The 20,855-nt window shown below is 44.4% G+C and overlaps 1 protein-coding gene across 1 annotated transcript in view; it reads left to right on the top strand.

Annotated features, from left to right (window-relative positions):
* The window catches only part of MAGT1 (magnesium transporter 1), a 35,044-nt gene extending 22,015 nt beyond the window's left edge, over positions 1-13,029 (top strand). Inside the window, exons 6-10 of the mRNA XM_038748484.1 lie at positions 426-515; positions 1,090-1,153; positions 8,564-8,638; positions 9,520-9,610; positions 11,814-13,029. Of these exons, the coding sequence (XP_038604412.1) occupies positions 426-515; positions 1,090-1,153; positions 8,564-8,638; positions 9,520-9,610; positions 11,814-11,829 (336 nt within the window). The 3' untranslated portion in view covers positions 11,830-13,029. The remainder of the gene's footprint in view (positions 1-425; positions 516-1,089; positions 1,154-8,563; positions 8,639-9,519; positions 9,611-11,813) is intronic.
* Positions 13,030-20,855: the final 7,826 nt, after the last annotated feature.

Raw genomic sequence — 20,855 nt, 5'->3', positions numbered from 1 at the left:
TTTTGTATTTCTAGACTGTGAGCCCATTGTTAGGTAGGGACTGTCTCTGTGTTGCTGAATTGTACTTTCCAAGTGCTTAGCAATACTAATAATAATGGCATTTGTTAAGCGCTTACTACGTGCAAAGCACTGTTGTAAGCACTGGGGGGGAGACAAGGTGGTCAGGTTGTCCCACATGGGGCTCACAGTCTTCATCCCCATTTTACAGATGAGGTAACTGAGGCTCAGAGAAGTTCAGTGACTTGCCCAAGGTCACACAGCAGACATGTAGCAGAGCCGTGATTAGAACCCATGACCTGATTTCCAAACCTGGGCTCTTTCCAAAGAGCCACAGTGCTCTGCACACATTAAGCGCTCAATAAATATGATTGAATGAATGAGTTAAGCCATAAATATTTCACTTTGACTTTGTACCTTTTTCCTAGTGCTTTGTGTTTGTAATGACGTCTGGCCAAATGTGGAATCACATAAGAGGACCGCCATATGCTCATAAGAATCCCCATACAGGACAAGTGGTAAGGAAAAACAGGGTCTCTGGTGAAAATTAATCGCCCCCCAAATGATCTGCTGGCGGATTTAGTGTTTCCCTCGTGCAGTCACAAATAGAAATCATTCATCCTCCTGCCATTTCCCATCAGAGAAAGAATTGCCACCAAGGTCCCTCGGTGTCAATATCTTGTGCAGTTCAGGCCACAGCGGGTTAAATGTCGTTCTCCCTCCCACACCGCCCCATCTGATATCTTGGTGGCTTCCTTGTGAAAATGAAACGCTCCCCAAATACACAAGAATTTAAATATGTGTTCTTTGAAACTGGTATTTTTTTTTTTTTTTTGGCATCAACGGACAAGTCCTGATGATCAGTGGGTTTCCAATTGTAGCTCCTGGGGTTTTTCTAAATAGCATTTTCCTCTTATAGTTCACTCTAATGGCTTTGCAGCTTCTCAGACATCTATTTCCTTGGTTAGTCCTTCCAGTATTGCCACCCCCCACCCCAAATATTGATTCTGTTATGACTCTCAAGCTGTGTATGTGCTTAAAGGTCATTTTCCCTTTAATAACAATTAAACTTCTGGTCTTTTTGTGTTTCAGAATTATATCCATGGAAGCAGCCAAGCCCAGTTTGTAGTTGAGACGCACATTGTTCTGCTCTTCAGTATCCTTCCTAGAGTGAACCAATATTATTCTTTCACCCTCCTCATCCCTATTGCTCCCAGCTGATATACTTGAACATTTCAAGGCCAATTCTCTGTGTTGAACTGGAATCTCCTCCTCCACAGCCCCCCGCTCCAAATACTACTAATATAGTGGACAAACTTTGCAGGGTGATTTCTGGGGTTCTGCGTCAGCTTGACACTCCAGTGGCTGAATGCTGTTCAGCTTACCCTGGGTATTACTGTCCTTACTTGAAAAATGGTGCTTCTGATGATTTTAAGGTTCCTCTTTATGGGGGCGGTGAAAAAACCAGGTGCTTGGCCCAAAAACTTTGCCCCATTGAGAACCTAGCCAGGGGTGGGGATCGTCATTTTTGTGGTTTTGAAGGGGACCGTCCTCTCTTTGTTTTAGAGAAGCAGCGTGGCTCAGTGGAAAGAGCCTGGGCTTTGGAGTCGGAGGTCATGGGTTCAAATCCCGGCTCTGCTAATTGTCAGCTGGGTGACTTTGGGCAAGTCTCTGTGCCTCAGTTACCTCATCTGTAAAATGGGGATTAAGACTGTGAGCCCCCTGTGGGACAACCTGATTGCCTTGTAACCTCCCCAGCGCTTAGAACAGTGCTTTGCACATAATAAGCGCTTAATAAATGCCATTATTATTATTATTATATATTTTTTATGCTATTTGTTAAGCGCCAGGCGCTGTACTAAGTGCTGGGGTAGATACAAGCTAATCAGGTTGGAACCAGTCCTCGTCCCACATGAGTGCACGGACTTAATCCCCACTTTACAGTCGAGGTAACTGAGGCCCAGAGAAGGAAAGTGACTTGCCCAAGGTTACATAGCAGATGGAGTCGGGATTAGAACCAGGCCCGTCCATTAGGCCGCCCAGCAGGCAAGTGGCAGAGCCGGGATTAGAACCCAGGTCCTCTGACCCCCACGTCCGTGTTTCTTTATCGTGTTTTTCCCTAGAGCTTAACAAATACCATCATTATTTTTATTATTGGCCCCTGCACAGTAATGTACGAAGCTTGTGGTGCCCGATGCGTTTTTGCACTTTGGCCCCGTCGCTCGATCCCGCCCAAAGTTCTGCTCCAGAACTCCTTTACCCACCGGGAACGCCGTGTCGGTCTTCCTGCGGCAACTGACTCCCAGTTTTCAATCAGTGGCATCGAGCGTCTTCTCCGTGCAGGGTACCATACTAAACTGGGGTAGATACAGAATAATCTGGTTGGACAAAGTTCATGTCCCTCATAGGATTTACAGTCTTAATCCCCATTTTACAGATGAGGGAACTGAGGCCCAGAGAAGTTAAGTGACTTGCCCAAGGTCACACAGCAGACGTGTGGCAGAGCTGGAATTAGAACCCATGACCTGACTCCCAAGCCTGTGCTGTCTCTACTAGGCCATGCTGCTTCTCGAGGCTGTCCCTTCTAATAATAATAATAATAATAATAATGACACTTATTAAGCACTTACTATGTGCAAAGCATTGTTCTAAGCGCTGGGGAGGTTACAAGGTGATCAGGTTGTCCCGCAGGGGGCTCACAGTCTTCATCCCCATTTTCCAGATGAGGGAACTGAGGCCCAGAGAAGTGAAGTGACTTGCCCAAAGTCACACAGCTGACAATTGGCAGAGCCGGGATATGAACCCATGACCTCTGACTCTAAAGCCCATCCTCTTTTCCACTGAGCCACGCTGCCTCTCTAGACTGTGAGCCCACTGCTGGGTAGGGGCCGTCTCTATATGTTGCCAACTTGGACTTCCCAAGCGCTTAGTACAGTGCTCTGCACACAGTAAGCGCTCAATAAATACGATTGATTGATTGATTGTCAGCTCATTGTGGGCAGAGAATGTCACTGCTCAATAAATACGATTGATTGATTGTCAGCTCATTGTGGGCAGAGAATGTCACCGTTTATTATTGCATTGTACTTTCCTAAGCGCTGAGAGCTCACCTCCTCCAGGAGGCCTTCCCAGACTGAGCCCCTTCCTTCCTCTCCCCCTCGTCCCCCGCTCCATCCCCCCATCTTACCTCCTTCCCTTCCCCACAGCACCTGTATATATGTATATATGGTTGTACATATTTATTACTCTATTTATTTATTTTACTTGTACATTTCTATCCTATTTATTTTATTTTTTTGGCTTTGTTCTCTGCCTCCCCCTTTTAGACTGTGAGCCCACTGTTGGGTAGGGACTGTATATGTTGCCAACGTGTACATCCCAAGCGCGTAGTACAGTGCTCTGCACATAGTAAGCGCTCAATAAATCCGATTGATTGATTGATCAATAAATCCGATTGAATGAATGACTGAATGCTGATTCTAGCCTGTAAGAGACCCGACAGTGCAAGCTTATCGATCCCGGAATTCATTTTCCTTGAGTGCCACCTGGGATACTGAGGGCTATTTCCCGCCAACTCTTTCTAGTCAATCTCTTTTAACTGGGACAGAATTAAAACTGAGAGCCAGGCTAGTAAAAAGCCGATAATACTTGAGTCTCTTCAAACTAGTTTTTAGTTCAGAAGAAGACCAAAATTATTTTTATACCTACATGTTTAATATTTCAGGAACAGAGGCCATTAACAGGGAAATAGTGCGGTGGATTGAGCCTGGGCCTGGGAATCAGAAGAACCTGGGCGCTCATTCTGGCTCTGCCTGCTCTGTTACCTTGGGCAAGTCACTTCACTTCTCTGTGCCTCACTTACCTCATCTGCAAAATGGGGGTTAAGACTGCGAGCCCCATTTGGGACGTGGGCTATGTCCAACCTGATTATCTTATCATCATCATCAGTGGTATTTATTGAGCGCTTACTACGTGCAGAGCACTGTACTAAGTGCTTGGGAAGTACAAATTGGCAGCATATAGAGACAGTCCCTACCCAACATTGGGCTCACAGTCTAAAAGGGGGAGACAGAGAACAAAACCAAACATACCAACAAAATAAAGCAAATAGAATAGATAAATAAAACAAATAGAATAGATAAATAAAACAAATAGAATAAATAGATATTTATTTTATTTTGTTAGTCTGTTTGGTTTTGTTCTCCGTCTCCCCCTTTTAGACTGTGAGCCCACTGTTGGGTAGGGACTGGATATGTTGCCAATTTGTACTTCCCAAGCGCTTAGTACAGTGCTCTGCACATAGTAAGCGCTCAATCAATACGATTGATGATGATGATGATAAATAAAACAAATAGAATATATCTACCCCAGACCTTAGTACAGTGCCTGGAACATAGTAAGCTCTTAACAAATACCATTTTAAAAAAAAGTTAAGCGGGGTTTGCATTTTCATTTTGTTCTTCATCTCTTCTCCCATTTCTGTGTCCCTCGCCGTCAATCTTTCCTGTCTTCTATGTTCCTTATTCTCTATTCTCCTTTTCTCCCTTTCTCTATTTCTTCCCCTTCACTTCTCTAAAGTCCCACCATTTGTCGCCGCCATGAGGAGGGGGCCTCTACCCCTCTCATTTCCGTGCGTACCTTCTGCAGGGCCCGAAATCTCCAAATTTTTCCTTCCTTCACAGGTCTTCCAGTCTCAGGCAGCACATCAAGCTAGGCCAAGAGGGGCATACCCAGGTTAGTAGTGGGGAGGGTATTTATTAAGTGCCTTCTGTGGGCAAAGTCCCTTGGTAAGAACCGGGGATAATGACCTAATTTGAAAAGTAGACACAGTTCCTGACTCCCCTGGGTCTCACGGTCTGAGTCGCCGGGGCTGGCCACCAGAGTAGTTATTATAGTGATTTGTGTTTGTGTTTTCTGCGATATTTGTCCATTTTTTGACCCACCCTTCTATCCAAACTGAAATGTTTGAATGCAGTCACCCATCGTTTTGCGCAAGTAATCAGTCAGTCGGTGGTATTTACTGAGCGCTGATTGTGCTCAGAGCACTGTGCTAAGCTCTTAGTACAAGACAACAGAGTGGTAGAGTGCCCACAGTGAGGAAAAGGAGATGTAAGACAGTGGTTGTTGCCCTTGGAAAAGAATTAGATCCGGTTTGTCCAATGTGACTGCCATGAAGCTACCAAGTGGTGGGTTGTGGGCTGAACCGCACTCATCTGAAATATTCGTTCAGCTGTATTTATTGAGCGCTTACTGTGTGCAGAGCACTGTACTAAGTTTTGTTGTCTGTCTCCCCCTTCTAGACTGTGAGCCCACTGTTGGCCAGGGACCATCTCTATATGTTGCCAACTTGTACTTCCCAAGCGCTTAGTACGGTGCTCTGCACACAGTAAGTGCTCAATGAATACGATTGAATGAATGCAATATAACAGTAAACAGAAACATTGCCTGCCCACACCGACCTTACAGTCTGGGGCGGGCCAGGAGGAGACAGACATCAATACAAATAAATAAATGACAGATATGTACATAAGTGGTGTGGGGCTGGGAGGGGGGAAGAACAAAGGGAGCAAGTCAGGGTGACGCAGAGGGAGTGGGAGAAGAGGAAATGGGGGACTTAGTCTGGGAAGGCCTCTTGGAGGAGGTTTGCCTTCAATAAGACTTTGAAGTGAGGAGGGTGGTCCTCCAAAGCAAGATAAGCTTTCTGTTGTCAGAAGGTTCGTGTTTCCTTTATAGTGACCCAAAACATTAAGCACTTGATTCACCATTCCCCTGAGCCCTTACATAGATTTCAGCACTTAGTACACTGCTTGGCACATAGTAAGCGCTTAACAAATACCATCATCTCTTTATATTCTATTACTTATTTTTCCGCCTCTCTCCCCAACTCGGTTGTAAGCTCCTTTAGGGCTGGAAGCATGTCTACTAATTCTTTTGTCCTCTCCCAAGTCCTTAGTGCAGTGCTCTGTGCCAAGTAGGCCTTTAATAAATACCATGGATTGATTAAAAATAATTCAGACCTTTTTTCTGCACATTCACCCCTGCCCCACAACACACTTTCCCCTCCTTCATTTCTTTGTGGCCACTTTTTTCACTTTACGTAGAGTACTGTAATCCTGACTGTCTTTCAGTGACCCTTAAGCATAATTTCACCAAACAGATGTATTGTTTTGTCTCAGCCATGTATTTACCCTATGGCCAGTCAGAATTACTGCATTGACCAAAGAAGCATCATCTTGACCCAAATCGCAAATTGGCCTTTTCTCACACAGCATGGCCTTTGACTTCAGGGTCTTAAATATTCCTGGTGATTATAATAGTGGTAGTGGTAATTGTGGTATTTGAGCACTTACTATGTGCCAAGCAAGATAATCAGGTTGGACACAGTCCCTGTCCCACCTGGACGTCGCAGTCATAATCCCCTTTTCACAGATGAGGTAGAAGGCCCGGAAAAGTTGGGGCTTGCCCAAAGTCACACAGCAGGCAAGTGGCGGAGGCAGGATTAGAATCCAGGTCTTTCTGACGCCCAGGCTCTATCCATGCTGTAGATGCTCTGACTTTTATTTTTATAGGAACTCGTTCTGACTTTTACATTTTACATCATCATCATCATCATCATCAATCGTATTTATTGAGCGCTTACTGTGTGCAGAGCACTGTACTAAGCGCTTGGGAAGTACAAGGTGGCAACATATAGAGACAGTCCCTACCCAACAGTGGGCTCACAGTCTAAAAGGGGGAGACAGAGAACAAAACCAAACATACTAACAAAATAAAATAAATAGAATAGATATGTACAAGTAAAATAAATAAATACATAGAGTAATATTTTACAGGTATTTTACAGGAATACTGTGTGGCTTCATTAGAGAAAAACAGGGTTAACTCCTTCCATAAACCCTTCAAACGAAAATGTCACTTATTTCCTTGGCGGCCTAATTACACTCTCTGCTGTTGGTTAATTTTATAAAGCGTTTTAAAATTCTTGCCCTGCTTCCAGCCAGCATGTGATTTCCTCCCCTGCCTCAGTTATTACCCTTTTGTTCTCTACCCTAGCCACCTCTGTATCCAAATTCTGATTTTCAATTTTCAAATATCAAGCCCGCCCCTCCGGCAAAGATTCTTTTGACTTCTTTGTTTTCCCTTGGTGGAGTACTCGTATCCGAGCTATGCCCTCCCTCCCCACCTCAGGTGAACCACAGCTCACCCCACATTCAAAGTCTCCCTAAAATCCCCTCCAACAAACTTTTACTGATTAATTTCCCACCACCTTGAGGGATATCATCCCTTCAGCCAACTCTACCTCGGGTGAACTTATTTGCAGTCCTTAGCACTCAGGCCTATGTGTCTGCTCAATTTATTTTGTCTCCTCCCAGTGTTAATATTCTATGTTTGTCTCCTTCGTCAGGGTGATATCCCAGGATCTGTAGCCTTTAAGCGGTTGATATTTACCCTGTCTTCAGCCCAACATATCCATAGTATTTTAATGTCTGTCTCCCTCTCTAGACGGTGAGCTCGTTGTGGGCAGGGAACGCACCTGCCAACTTGTTCTCTATTAAATGTTTAGTACAGTGCTCAGTGCATAGTGAGCCCTCGATAAATACCATAGATTAGATTGTTCCTCTGTACTCCTAATGCTACTCTGACGGTGCTGCAATGGAGCCATCTGTCTAAATAATTCTATTCTGTATTTTATCTACCTCCAGGATTTGAGTTTAAAGTTCACTCTACAGACCATTCTCTTTATAAAAGTCATCCTTACAACAGCCTTTCTTGTTGGGAAGGAGGAATTTCCAGTAGAATTGAGCTAAATTGGAACCCTTGGATGTTCAAATGGCAGAATCAAGGTTGAAATGGAAATGGCCTCGTTTTGGGAGGAGAAAAGTCTCGGGTTAAGGAGGAAATGGTGGAGTGTTTTAGGAATCTGCTTCCAGTGAGCTGCGTGTTCATGGCTGCCCTTCTTTAGGACCTGAGTTACGAAGGATATTTTTAAACCACGAATGGAGTAAGCAGAGAGCCAAGGGCAAATCGGGTCAAGGTATAATGGACATTTAATTTCATAATCTTAATTCTCACTTTTACTGTAGAAGCGAGTAATGGCTTGCCTGGCTGTGAAGGAAAGATTGCTCATTGTAGTAACTGTATTCTTACTGTATTGAGAAGGAGTGTGGCTGAGTGGAAAGAACACAGGTTTGAGAGTTAGAGGACGTGAGTTTTAATCCCTGCTCCTCCACTTGTCTGCTGTGTGACCTTGGGCAAGCCACTTAACTTCTTTGTGCCTCAGTTGCCTTATCTGTGAAATGGGGATTAAGACTGTGAGCCCCACATGGGACAAACAGATTACCTTGTATTTACCCCAGCGCTTAGAACAGTGCTTGGTACATAGTAAGTGCTTCACAAATACTGTAATTATCATTATTATTATTACTAGCCAAAGACTTGCTTGGGGAAGATTGGCCCAGTTCACATGAACTGCTTGATTATCTGTGTTAATTTGCAAGGTTTGCTTATGGTAGTAAAGATGTATATATTCCCTCACTCCGAATCTCTCCTTAACCAACTTTCAAAGATGTCGGTGTTACTTTGGGGATGATATTCCTGCATGAAGCGGCTACATCTGCTATGGACATAGGAAAACGAAAGAGTAAGCAGAGTAACAATGCATTTCTCAGAATTAAATGACTTGCCTTGGATTGATGGTCTATTTCTGTCGATTGAATTTAGCCTTGGCTCATATATGTATTCAGGAACAGCTTTAATCTTTTCATAATAGTCAGAGGGCAAAGAAATGAAGTTACTTGGGCGTCACAGAACTTGGTTTTTGTCTCAGTTGTTGATTCACAGTTAATTTTGCTGTAAACTTCAAGAATTCAGAGCCTACTAATTGGGAAACTACAATGATTCCAAGTGGAATTTAGTTGTACAATACCGTAAAGTGTTCCTATTGTAACTGTTGTAAAAACCAACCAGAGAAGATGGCCATTGCAGCAAAGGAGGCATTAATAAAAGAGGTCTCTAATTATAGTAATGACAATAATAATTGTGGTCTTTAAGTGCTATGTGCCAAGCACTGTACCAAGCGCTGGGATAGATAAAAGGTTATTGTGTCAATCCCCTGTCCCACATGGGCTCATACTCCAAGAGGGTAGGCGAACAAGTTCTTGACTTCTTTTGAAATCTCTGTAAGTAATTTTTTTTTTTTAGTTTTTTGGTTTTTTTAAACAGCGTTTACGATGTCAGAGGCCCATATACTTAGTAGGCTTATTAAACACTGCCTTGAATTTCAAAAACCTTGTGATTTTCTCCATAGTACCATATTTGACTTTGCCTTTTGCTTCAATTTATTTATTCACACATATTAATGTCTGCTCCCCCACCCCACAAACTGTAAACTCACTGTGGGCAGGGAGTGTGTCTGTTTATTGTTATATCGTACTCTCCAAAGCGCTTAGTACAGTACAGTAAGTGCTCAATCAGTACGACCGAATGAATGAACTAACTTTTTGGTATTTTTTTTTTTTACAGTAATGGGCGTGGTTGGTATTGGGCTCGTAGTCATATTCTTCAGTTGGTTGCTGTCTGTCTTCAGATCTAAATACCATGGCTATCCATACAGGTATGACTTGTGGTTATTAATCCTTAGCTCCAAACCCCAGGGACTCCAACAGTTACTCTTGTTCTCATGTGTTATTTGGTTTTCACTGATTATTCCACATTTCGGGAACCATATTCTTCTACCGTGACTCAACGCTTAGGTACGCTTTTCGATTAGTGGGATCCAGGAAATTTGATCTCTTTCCTTCATGCAAAAATTAATCACAATAGTAGTTTTTGTTGAGTGAGTAGCCTTTGGGACTTTCCCCTCTGTAAGGCACTCTATCTAGAAACAGATAAGCAGTAGAGGATAGTGACTTGCAATTTCTGGAGTGGGTGAACAGTAATTCCATTTTACCCAAAGCATTGTAGACTCAGCCCACCTGTAACATGGGTGGGTTCTTGCAAAATAATAATAATGATGATAATTGTAGTATTTGTTAAGCTCTTACTTTGTGCCAGGCCCTGTACTAAGCACTAGGGTAGATACAAAATAATAGGGTTGGACACAGTCCCTCTCCCATAGTCTTAATTCCCATTTTACAGATGAGGTAACTGAGGCGCAGAGAAGTCAAGTGATTTGTCCAGGGTCTCCTAGCAGACATGTAGTAGAATTAGGATTAGAAACCAGGACCTTCCGACTCCCAAGCCCGTGCTCTATCCACGAGGCCACGCGGCTTCTCTGTTAATGAAATATTAGACGTGTCAGGATAAAAAATTTTGGTCTTCCGCCATGCTTCTTCAAGCATGTTAACATGAAGCCCGTGTTGAGCCCACGTTACATTGATGTGCTCGCTGTGTGGCACAGTAACACATGGTTCCGTCGTCTTCCAATCCCACATTACCCTGCATCCCGGCAGTCGGAAATTGTCGGCAAAATGTTCCCTGATTCTGCCCGGTGGCTTCCAATTTAAAATGAGCAGTGCATGCCCCGTGCTCCGGAGGAGTTGTTGACGAGGCGTAAAACGGTAATAATAATAATAATAATAATTATGGCATTTGTTACGTGCTTACTATATGCAAAGCACTGTTCTAAGAGCTGGGAAGGATACACGGTGATCAGGTTGTCCCACATGGTGTTCACAGTCTTAATCCCCATTTTACAGATGAGGTAACTGAGGCACAGAGAAGTTAAGTGACTTGACAGCTGATAATTGGCGGAGCTGGGATTTGAACCTATGACCTCTGACTCCCAAGCCTGTGCTTTTTCCACTGAGCCATGCACCTCCGTCAACTGTTGTTATTGCGGATGGGAGATCTGGCTTTATTTTCCAGTGCCGACCTATTCATTATATTCTGGAATGACGATGGTATTTAAAATGCTTACTATATACCAAGCACTGCGGTAGATACAAATGAATCAGGACACAGTGCCGGTCCCCTCTGGGGCCCGCAGTCTTCATCCCCACTTTACAGACGAGGGAACTGAGGTGGAGAGGAGCCTAGGTCACACAGCAGACAAGCGGCGGAGCCGGGATTAGACCCCGGGTCCTCCTGACTCATCATCAATCGTATTTATTGAGCGCTTACTGTGTGCAGAGCACTGTACTAAGCGCTTGGGAAGTACAAGTTGGCAACATATAGAGGCAGTCCCTACCCAGCAGTGGGCTCACAGTCTCCCAAATCCGTGCTGTATCCACTAGGCCCTGCTGCTCACCCGCCTGGTTTCTTGGAACCAGGAATGCCTGGATTCCCGCAGAACACCCGGCATCACTAAATGGAATCGAGCCATTTTCTCTGACTTTTATTCCCCCCACCCCGTGCCCGTTTCCCCACAGCTCTTACGTCCGTAATTTATTTATATTGTCTGCCGCCTGCTGTAGACTGTAAGCTTGTTGTAGATAGGGAATGTGTCTACCAACTCTTGTACTTTGCTCTTCCAAGCTCCGAGTACAATAAATACAACTGATTGATTTGCTTTTCGGGATTAAAGAGACATTTTGAAGGCTTGAAATGCGTGTCCCTCCCACTCTTCTGGTTCCTAACGTTCTCCTTTCATTCTCCATCTTCCTTCTTCGGTAGCATCCCCTCTGCCGAGACCTTCCCCTCCCAAAGCAGACGGTCTTATTGCTTCAACGGTGACCTCAGCTTTTGCTGTTGAATTCTGGAGATTGAAATTGATTCCCACAAGCTCCCGGGCCCTCTTCGATTTGCTCCCGAGCATTAGTAACCTCCCGCAGGACCCGCAGAGGCTAATGTGGCTGTGTCTGTGTGTTGTGTTTCAGCTTCCTAATGAGTTAAACCAGATTCCAGAGGCGCCCAGACCCCGGAGCCCAGCATCTTGGAAAATATGTGTGTGTTTCGGAACAGAACAGCTCCAACTTGTGTGGTTCAACCTAACCCCTCTCACAAAGGATGGCGACAGTTAAGCATTGAACCAAAGAAGATGCGTAATGCCTTAATGTCAACCGGCAATCCGCTCTCTAGTCGAAATCCATGGAGTATTAAGATGCATTCCTCCTCTTCTATTTTCCATCTCCTTCCCCTCCTCGTAAGCAACACAGAATGTTCATCTGAGTGAAAATCTGAATAGAAAACGGATTGCCGATATCCTTAGATTATGTCTTTAAAGCCAATTAGGAGATGCTTTAACTTTCTCCTGTTGACTTTTGGGTCCCCCGAAGCAATACTCTCACCACTCCAGGGTGAGAGGCTCTCCTGCTGAATTATCTTTCCCCACCCCAGGAAACTGCAGGGATTTCTGCTAGATTTCCAGTCTGCTTCCCCATCCATTCATGGTTGTCGATGTCCTTGAACATCTCCGCTTCAAACGGAAAAACCAGACGGGAAACGGTCAGTCTTGCAGCTCAGGTTCTGAAAGCACGCTTTGGATATTTAGAGAGCAAGGTTCTCTTTCTTCTTAGGCCTCTTGGCCAAAAAAATACAGTGCCATTCTCCTCTGTAGCTAGAATCTAAAGGCTTCCCAAGGTATAGAACTATGGTTTTCTTAAGTGGGTTTGACTGGCCACATATGTATTTAGAGAGCTTCCAGATTCATTCCTTTTCTCCTCACTGTTTTTGGTTGGAAGGTTGCTTCTTTAAAGTCATTATTCACAGTTTGGGAATATAATGGAGGGTTGTTTTCTCCAGACCGGCTCAGGAGGAGGTGTGAGAGGGCTTGGGTTGGCTGGAGGAGTCCCCCAGCCGGATATATTCCCATCTCCCCTTTGTAGCCCAGGGGAAGCTGAACCGGTCCAGGACCAATTTTATTGCTCCTCGTTAGGGTCTTGGTGGGCTTAAACACACAGCCAGAAACAAGGTGGATCCCAAAATGCGGGGTTCATTTAAGTTATTGCTTAGCAGCTCTCCTTTCTCACTTAGGAAGCAAGGGTCAAAAGCGCTAGGGTTTTTGCCCTGTCCTCACTTTTTATTTTTTTCGGCTGTGGAAATGCCAGAAACCAGAGCTGACACATTCAGTTATGCTAAAAGAAAGCAATGTCCAAATATATATATATATTTGGACATTGCTTTCTGTTATATATATATATATATATATATATAAAAAACAGAAAGCAATGTCCAAATATATATATATATATATATATATATATATATATATTTGGACATTGCTTTCTGTTTTATATATATATATATATATGTATGTATATATATATACACTATACTATATATATATATATGCACTATACTATATATATAGTATATATATGCACTATACTATATATATATATATATATATATATATATATATATATATATATATATATATAGTTTTTTCTTTTGGCCTCTCTGATCCCCCTTGAGGATTTAATTTTCGTACTATTTACTGGGAAGTTTAACTTTCTCCGTGGTTGAGGAAAGTCGCCCACAAATGCAGGTAGTTTTATACAAGGGAGAAGAAACCTGTTTGCCTGTTCAAAAAGGTAAAAAAAAAAAAAAAAAAGACCCCCCCCCCTTGATTTTGTAGAAAAAGCACAGTGCCTCCTCTTTTACCGCGTCCTGCCTTCTGCCGTCTACTGTCCTTAACCTCCGCCCACTGGAGGGTCGTCCTGAATCAATGCTTGGGGAAGGAGATGGGTTTGGTGGCCCCAGTTGGAACGTCGACCGATTTTTTCTTTTTGCCGTCAGTAAGGGTGCCTCCTTCTCATCCCCGTTGGCTCCCGTCTCAGCCTCCGGACATGATTCCCAAAGGTGAATCGTGTAGGAAGCCAGCCGGGCTGGGCGAAACCGACGCCACTTCACCTGTTCAGCTGGGGACGTTCTGCCGTGAAGCGTAAGACGACGAGAACTTTCCCTCTCGTTTCGGTTTCCTCATCTCTAAGTCTGTCTTTCGTATGGAGGAGGGGCAACCTTTCAGCTGAACAGTCTGTGAAAAATAGATCCTGCCACCTGGAAAACAGAATGTTATTTTTATGCAACTTTTGAAGTGAAGTGCCTTAACTAGACTAATGTACTTTTCCAGTAGTGATTTGAATGTCACCTGTTGAGGGTTTTTAAAAAAATAATACCGTTCCAAGTGACCAACCCTAGCGCTAGAGATAATTGATTTCTGGACAACTTTTCAATAAACTGTTTTTCAATCTGAATCACAAGCTTAATGTGTTGGTTTTTTTTTTTTTTTAAATGGTCTAAAGTAAGAACACAGCAATGAGAAATTCAGCCTTGAGGTTGTGGAATTTTCCAGGTTTGAAATTTGAAATTCTAATCAGTAACTTGCTCGTCATTTAACTACAGTGAACATATTGGTTTGCAAGCTACCGTTTCCTAGTCGAGACGTACCCAAAAAACAGCTGGGAAATCAGTTCTTCTCCACCTTCTCCCCTCTGCTGTGCCCCAACTACTTTTCCAACATAATGGGATTACTTGATATATCCTAGAAATGTAAACCAGCGTGGCGTCAGTGAAAAAAGCTTGGGCCACAGAGTCAGGGGACCTGGGTTCCAAACCTGACTCCACCACTTGCCCGCAGTGTGACCTTGAACAAGTCACTTCTCTGTGCTTCAGTTTCCTCAACTGTAAAATGGGGATTCAATGCCTGTTCTCCTTTCTGCTTCAACTGTGAGCTTCACATAGGACAAGGGAGTGTGTCTGACCCAAGTGACTCGTATCTGTCCCAGACCTTGAGGCAAAATAAGCGCCTCACAAATACCACAATCGTTGTTATTACTATGACTATTCCTTTTATTATTATTTTTTATTATTACTTTTATGACTATTATTTTTATTATCATCCCCATAGAACAGTTCCAGTCTTGAAAGTCATGGTGCTGGTGATGATGAGGATGGCATTTGTTAAGCACTTTGTGCAAAGTACTGTTCTACAGGGTGATCAGGTTGTCCTACGTGGAGCTCACAGTCTTAATCCCCGTTTTACAGATGAGGTAACTGAGGCACAGAGAAGTTAAGTGACTTGCCTAGTTTTAATAATAATCGTAATAACTGTGGTGCTCCTTATGTGCCAAGCTCTGTACTAAGCGCTGGGATAGGTACAAGATAATCAGCTTGGATAAAGTCCCTGTCCCACGTGAGGTCACAGTGTAAGTGAGAGGGGGGGATAAAAGGAATTCCCATTTTACAGGTGAGGAAACTGAGGCATGCGCAAGTAACTGGACTAGACCAGATCAGCAGACAAGGGGCAGAGGTGGGATTTATTTGGAGGTGGCCATGTGGGCTTATTGCTATATTGTTATATGTTATTTATATGTTATTATGTTGTTATATGGTCATTGTTATAATGTACTCTCGCAAGGCTCTCTATCACCTTGCCCCCTCCTGCCTCACCTCCCTTCTCTCCTTCTGCAGCCCAGCCCACACCCTCTGCTCCTCCGCCGCTAATCTCCTCACCGTTCCTCGTTCTTGCCTGTCCCGCCATCGACCCCCGGCCCACGTCATCCCCCGGGCCTGGAATGCCCTCCCTCTGCCCATCCGCCAAGCTAGCTCTCTTCCTCCCTTCAAAGCCCTACTGAGAGCTCACCTCCTCCAGGAGGCCTTCCCAGACTGAGCCCCCTCCTTCCTCTCCCCCACATCCACTCCGCCGTACCTCCTTCCCCTCCCCACAGCACCTGTATATATGTTTGTACAGATTTATTACTCTATTTTACTTGTACATATTTACTATTCTATTTTATTTTGTTAATTTGTTGCCTGTCTCCCCCTTCTAGACTGTGAGCCCGCTGTTGGATAGGGACCGTCTCTATATGTTGCCAGCTTGTACTTCCCAAGCGCGTAGTACGGTGCTGCGCACACAGTAAGCGCTCAATAAATACGATTGAATGAATGATTAGAACCCAGGTCTTCCGACTCTCCAGGCCCATGCTCGCAGGGTTGGCTGCAACTTCTAGAACTTGGACATAGGGGAGCGGGAGAGGATCGGAAGGACTCTGGCTAAGTGTGGACTAATCAATCAATCAATCGTATTTATTGAGCGCTTACTGTGTGCAGAGCACTGTACTAAGCGCTCGGGAAGTACAAGTACAAGACTATCTGCATTTTGTCCACAAACTCATTTCCCACGTCCGATATTCCTAGGAGGCCGCGGAGTCTGGCGATCTCACCCCGGGCAGGCGGAGCTGAAGTCCCGGGACGGTCCCGACCAGGTGAACCGTTCTAGATTTGGGCGGTGAATGATGTCGTCGATGAATCTGTTGAGAATTTTGCGACCAGGCGTTGAAATGTGTTGATGACCAGCCCTTTGATGATCTGTTTATGATTTATAAACATAATTTTTTATATCAATTTATATCAATAATTTTATGATAATCTGTTGCCCAGCAAATTGGGTTTATTCTATAGCAGTGTCTCTCAAACTGTGCATTGGGAAGCAGCATGGCCTAATGGATAGAGCAGGGGCCTAGGATTCAGAAGGTTCTAATCCCAGCTTCTCTGCTGTGTGACCTTGGGCAAGTTACTTCACTTCTCTGTCCCTCAGTTACCTCATCTTTGGTTTGACGGAGGCCCATGGGGGACAGGGACTACATCCGATCTGATTACCTCGTATCTACTGCAGTGATTAGAACGGTGCTTGGCACATGGTAAGCGCTTAACAAATACTATTATTATTGTTATTTTAGAGGTAAAACGTTTATTGGTTTACACGAAAGTCCAGCACAAGGAAGAAGATACTCACTTTCGCCCAGAGAGCTTCCACTCTGAGAAGGTAATGTAAAATACGTTAAAACAACCTTAAAGCAAATCTGATGATCGTAAAATTAACCTGCATTTCCATCCCCTGCTTGGCGTCTGTTTCAACGTGAGAGAAATACCGATTTCAGGTTTTGGCCGATTGCCCACAAAATCTGGCACTGCCGTGTGTAATAGGACTTTATTACGGTTGGATATGGTTTTCATAAAGGCATCGTTGAAAGGAATGTTCAAGGAAACTGAATTGCTTCTCAATTAATCTGTTTAGAGCTGAGGGTGGGAGGTTGGAATGTCAACTTAACCTTTCTTCAAATCCATGTTTTTGCTTTTCGCTTTTAATAATCACGGGTAGATTTTCTAAACCCACCAGAGTAGCAGGCCCGGAATTTCCCACCTAATTCCCGTTGGCTGGGAAGAGCCTGTCTGGACTCCAGGCTTCTATTGTCCTCTCCCAAGCGCTTAGCTCAGGGCTCTGCACGCAGCCAAGGCTCAACAAACGCGACTGATTTGTAAGGATAAGCAGCTTGTTGTTGTGGATAGATCCCAGGATCGGGAGTCAGATGGTCACGGGTTCTAATCCCAGTTCTGCCACTTGTCAGCTGTGTGACCTTGAACAAGTCACTTCCCTTCGCTGTGACTCAGTTATCTGTAAAATGGGGATTGGGACTGTGAGCCCCACATGGGACAGGGACTCTATCCAACCCAATTTGCTCGTATCCACCCCCCGTGCTTAGTACAGTGCCTGGTACTTAACAAATACCTTATTATTATTATTATTGTAAAGGGGTTAAGTTTATGACTCACCTCACAAAATTGTGTTCTTCCTCCTCTGTCCCACAAAGAGCCCAGTGTTTATGTGAATTTGGACATTTTCCATTGAGGAACCCATTTTACATACTTGTACTGCCTATTGGGGAAGCAGCGTGGCTCAGGGGAAAGAGCCCGGGCTTTGGAGTCAGAGGTCATGGGTTCAAATCCCGTCTCCGCCACTTGTCAGCTGTGTGACTTTGGGCAAGTCACTTCGCTTCTCTGGGCCTCAGTTACCTCATCTGTAAAATGGGGGTTAAGATTGTGAGCCCCCCGTGGGACAACCTGATCACCTTGTAACCTCCCCAGTGCTTAGAACATAGTAAGCGCTTAATAAATGCCATCATTATCTACTGCCTCTGGTCGTGATTAAAAAAAAACAGATCTCACAGTAGAGAGAAGAGTTTAAACACTCATTCGTTCAATCATTCAATCGTATTTATTGAGCGCTTACTGTGTGCAGAGCACTGTGCTAAGCGCTTGGGAAGTACAAGTTGGCAACCTATAGAGGCGGTCCCTACCCAACAGCGGGCTCACAGTCTAGAAGGGGGAGACAGACAACAAAACAAAGTAACAAAATAAAATAGACTAAATATGTACAAGTAAACTAGAGTCATTCATTCAATCGTATTTATTGAGCGCTTACTATGTGCAGAACACTGTACTAAGCACTTGGGAAGTACAAGTCTGCTTAATCTGCTTAAGCAAACCCCCAAGGGGTAATCTCTCCTTGTTTACCCTTCCAACTCACTTGAATTTGCCACCCCATGTTCAGGATTTTGGAAGGACTTGCTACTTTTTTTTTTTTTAATGGCATTCATTAAGCGCTTACTATGTGCAAAGCACCGTTCTAAGCGCCGGGGAGGTTACAAGGTGCTACTTCTGCTCTCGGGGAAGTCTCGTCCCGAACCGAGCACCCAGAGGAGCTTAGAAAGCCGGAGCAGAGGCCTGCAGATGAAAGAACGTCAAGAGAGGCCAGGCGGTGCCGCAAAAGGGATGGAGAGGGAGAAGGGGAGGAACGAAATGGACCCCGTGACTTGGGAAAGGTGGAGGGTTTTTGAAATCCCATCTCCCACCCTCTCTCGGGTTGCCAGGTAGGTTTCGGGAATATCAGGGCGACCGTTGGCAATCCTGCCCGCGAGGCGAGAGGAAGTGGAATGATGCAAAACCACAAAGCAGAACCAGTCTGCTCTGCACCACAGACCGTAGTCCCTCTAGACTGGCAGTATGTTGTGGGCAGGGAACGTGTTTATTATTTATTCTCTGTTTATTGTTGTACTATATTCCCCCAAGGGCTTCGTACAGTGCTCCACACACAATAACCCTCTCCGTCCCCCCCCATCTTACCTCCTTCCCTTCCCCACAGCACCTGTATATATGTATATATCATCATCATCAATCGTATTTATTGAGCGCTTACTATGTGCAGAGCACTGTACTAAGCGCTCGGGAAGTACAAATTGGCAACACATAGAGACAGTCCCTACATGTATATATGTTTGTGCATATTTATTTACTTGTACATTCTAACCACTATTTTCTTTTATTTTACTTGTACATATTTACTATTCTATTTACTTTGCTAATAATGTGCATCTAGCTTTACTTCTATTCATTCTGATGACACCTGGCCACTATTTTCTTTTATTTTACTTGTACATATTTACTATCCTATTTATTTTGCTAATAATGTGCATCTAGCTTTACTTCTATTCATTCTGATGACACCTGGCCACGTGTTTTGTTGTCTGTCTCCCCCTTCTAGACGGTGAGCCCGTTGTTGGGTGGGGACCGTCTCCGTATGTCGCCAACTTGTACTTCCCAAGCGCTTAGTACAGTGCTCTGCACCCAGTAAGCGCTCAATAAATGCAATTGAATGAATGAAAGAATAAACCGAGTGATTTTCTTCATGCATTTGAGCAACTGGCCACCCTCCGTAGAGGGGCACAACTGGTAATCCGAGCTGAGTGGCCTAAAGTCTCCGCCTGAATAGATTACTAATTTTTCATGTTCTGAACATTCAGTCTCTATTACCTTCACGTATTTAACCGCCAGCGAAAGCAGAAAAAAATGCCTACCGGCAAGCTCGTGAAAACATTCGTTCATTCAATCGTATTTAATGATTGAATGATTTAATTATTAAATCATTAAATCATGATTTAATGATTGAATGATTGAATGATTTAATTATTAAATCATTAAATCATGATTTAATGATTTAATTATTTCCACAAGAAGCAGCGTGGCTCAGTGGAAAGAGCCCGGGCTTTGGAGTCAGAGGTCAGGGGTTTGAATCCCGGCTCCGCCACATGTCTGCTGTGTGACCTTGGGCAAGTCACTTCACTTCTCTGAGCCTCAGTTCCCTCACCTGTAAAATGGGGATTGACTGTGAGCCCCACGTGGGACGACTTAATCACCTTGTATCCTCCCCAGCGCTTAGAACAGTGCTTTGCACATGGTAAGCGCTTAACAAATGCCATCATCATTTATTGAGCGCTTACTGTGTGCAGAGCACTGTACTAAGCGCTTGGGAAGTACGAGTTGGCAACATATAGAGACGGTCCCTACCCAACAGTGGGCTCACAATCTAGAAGCCCACTCCATTGTAGTGTATTCATGGACATAGTACAGTGCTTTGCGCACAGTGAGCGCTCAATAAATACCACCGGTTGATTGATTGGAATGTGACTGAGAGCGTTGTAAGTATTGGGGCATTCTAGGTCCGGATTTAGGGCAGTGGCAAATCAGACGCGTGGTGGAGCCGGGATTAGAACCCAGGACCTGACTCCCGGGCCCGGACTCTTTCCACTAGGCTACGCCCGCTCCTCAATAAGCGTGGCCTACTGAGCGCTTCCTATGTGCCAAGCACTGTACTGAGCGCTGGGGTCGACAGAAGATCATCAGGTCCCCCACGGGCCTCTCAGTCTAAGTAGGAGGGAGAACAGGTATCGAATCCCCAATTAGCAAAGGAGGAAACTGAGGCACGGGGAAGCAAAAGCGACTTGCCTAAGGTCACAGATCAGATTTCTCCCCCGTCCTGCCTCTGTCCTGGACGCCCTCCATCCTCACATCCCCCAGCCCACCGCTCTCCTCACCTCCGAACCCTTATCGAAGGCACATCTCCTCCAGGAGGCCTTCCCTGACTGTGCCCCCCCACTTTTCCTATGTATATATGTTTGTACGTATTTATTACTCTATTTATTTTACTTGTACATATCTATTCTATTTATTTTATTTTGTTAATATGTTTGGTTTTGTTCTCTGTCTCCCCCTTCTAGACTGTGAGCCCACTGTTGGGTAGGGACCGTCTCTGTATATTGCCAACTTGGACTTCCCAAGCGCTTAGTACAGTGCTCTGCACA

The sequence above is a fragment of the Tachyglossus aculeatus genome, chromosome 6 (genome assembly GCF_015852505.1).
Source record: "Tachyglossus aculeatus isolate mTacAcu1 chromosome 6, mTacAcu1.pri, whole genome shotgun sequence".
NCBI lineage: Eukaryota > Metazoa > Chordata > Mammalia > Monotremata > Tachyglossidae > Tachyglossus > Tachyglossus aculeatus.
The sequence above is the reverse complement of the archived record's forward strand: the minus strand, read 5'-3'. Positions and strand labels throughout refer to the sequence as shown.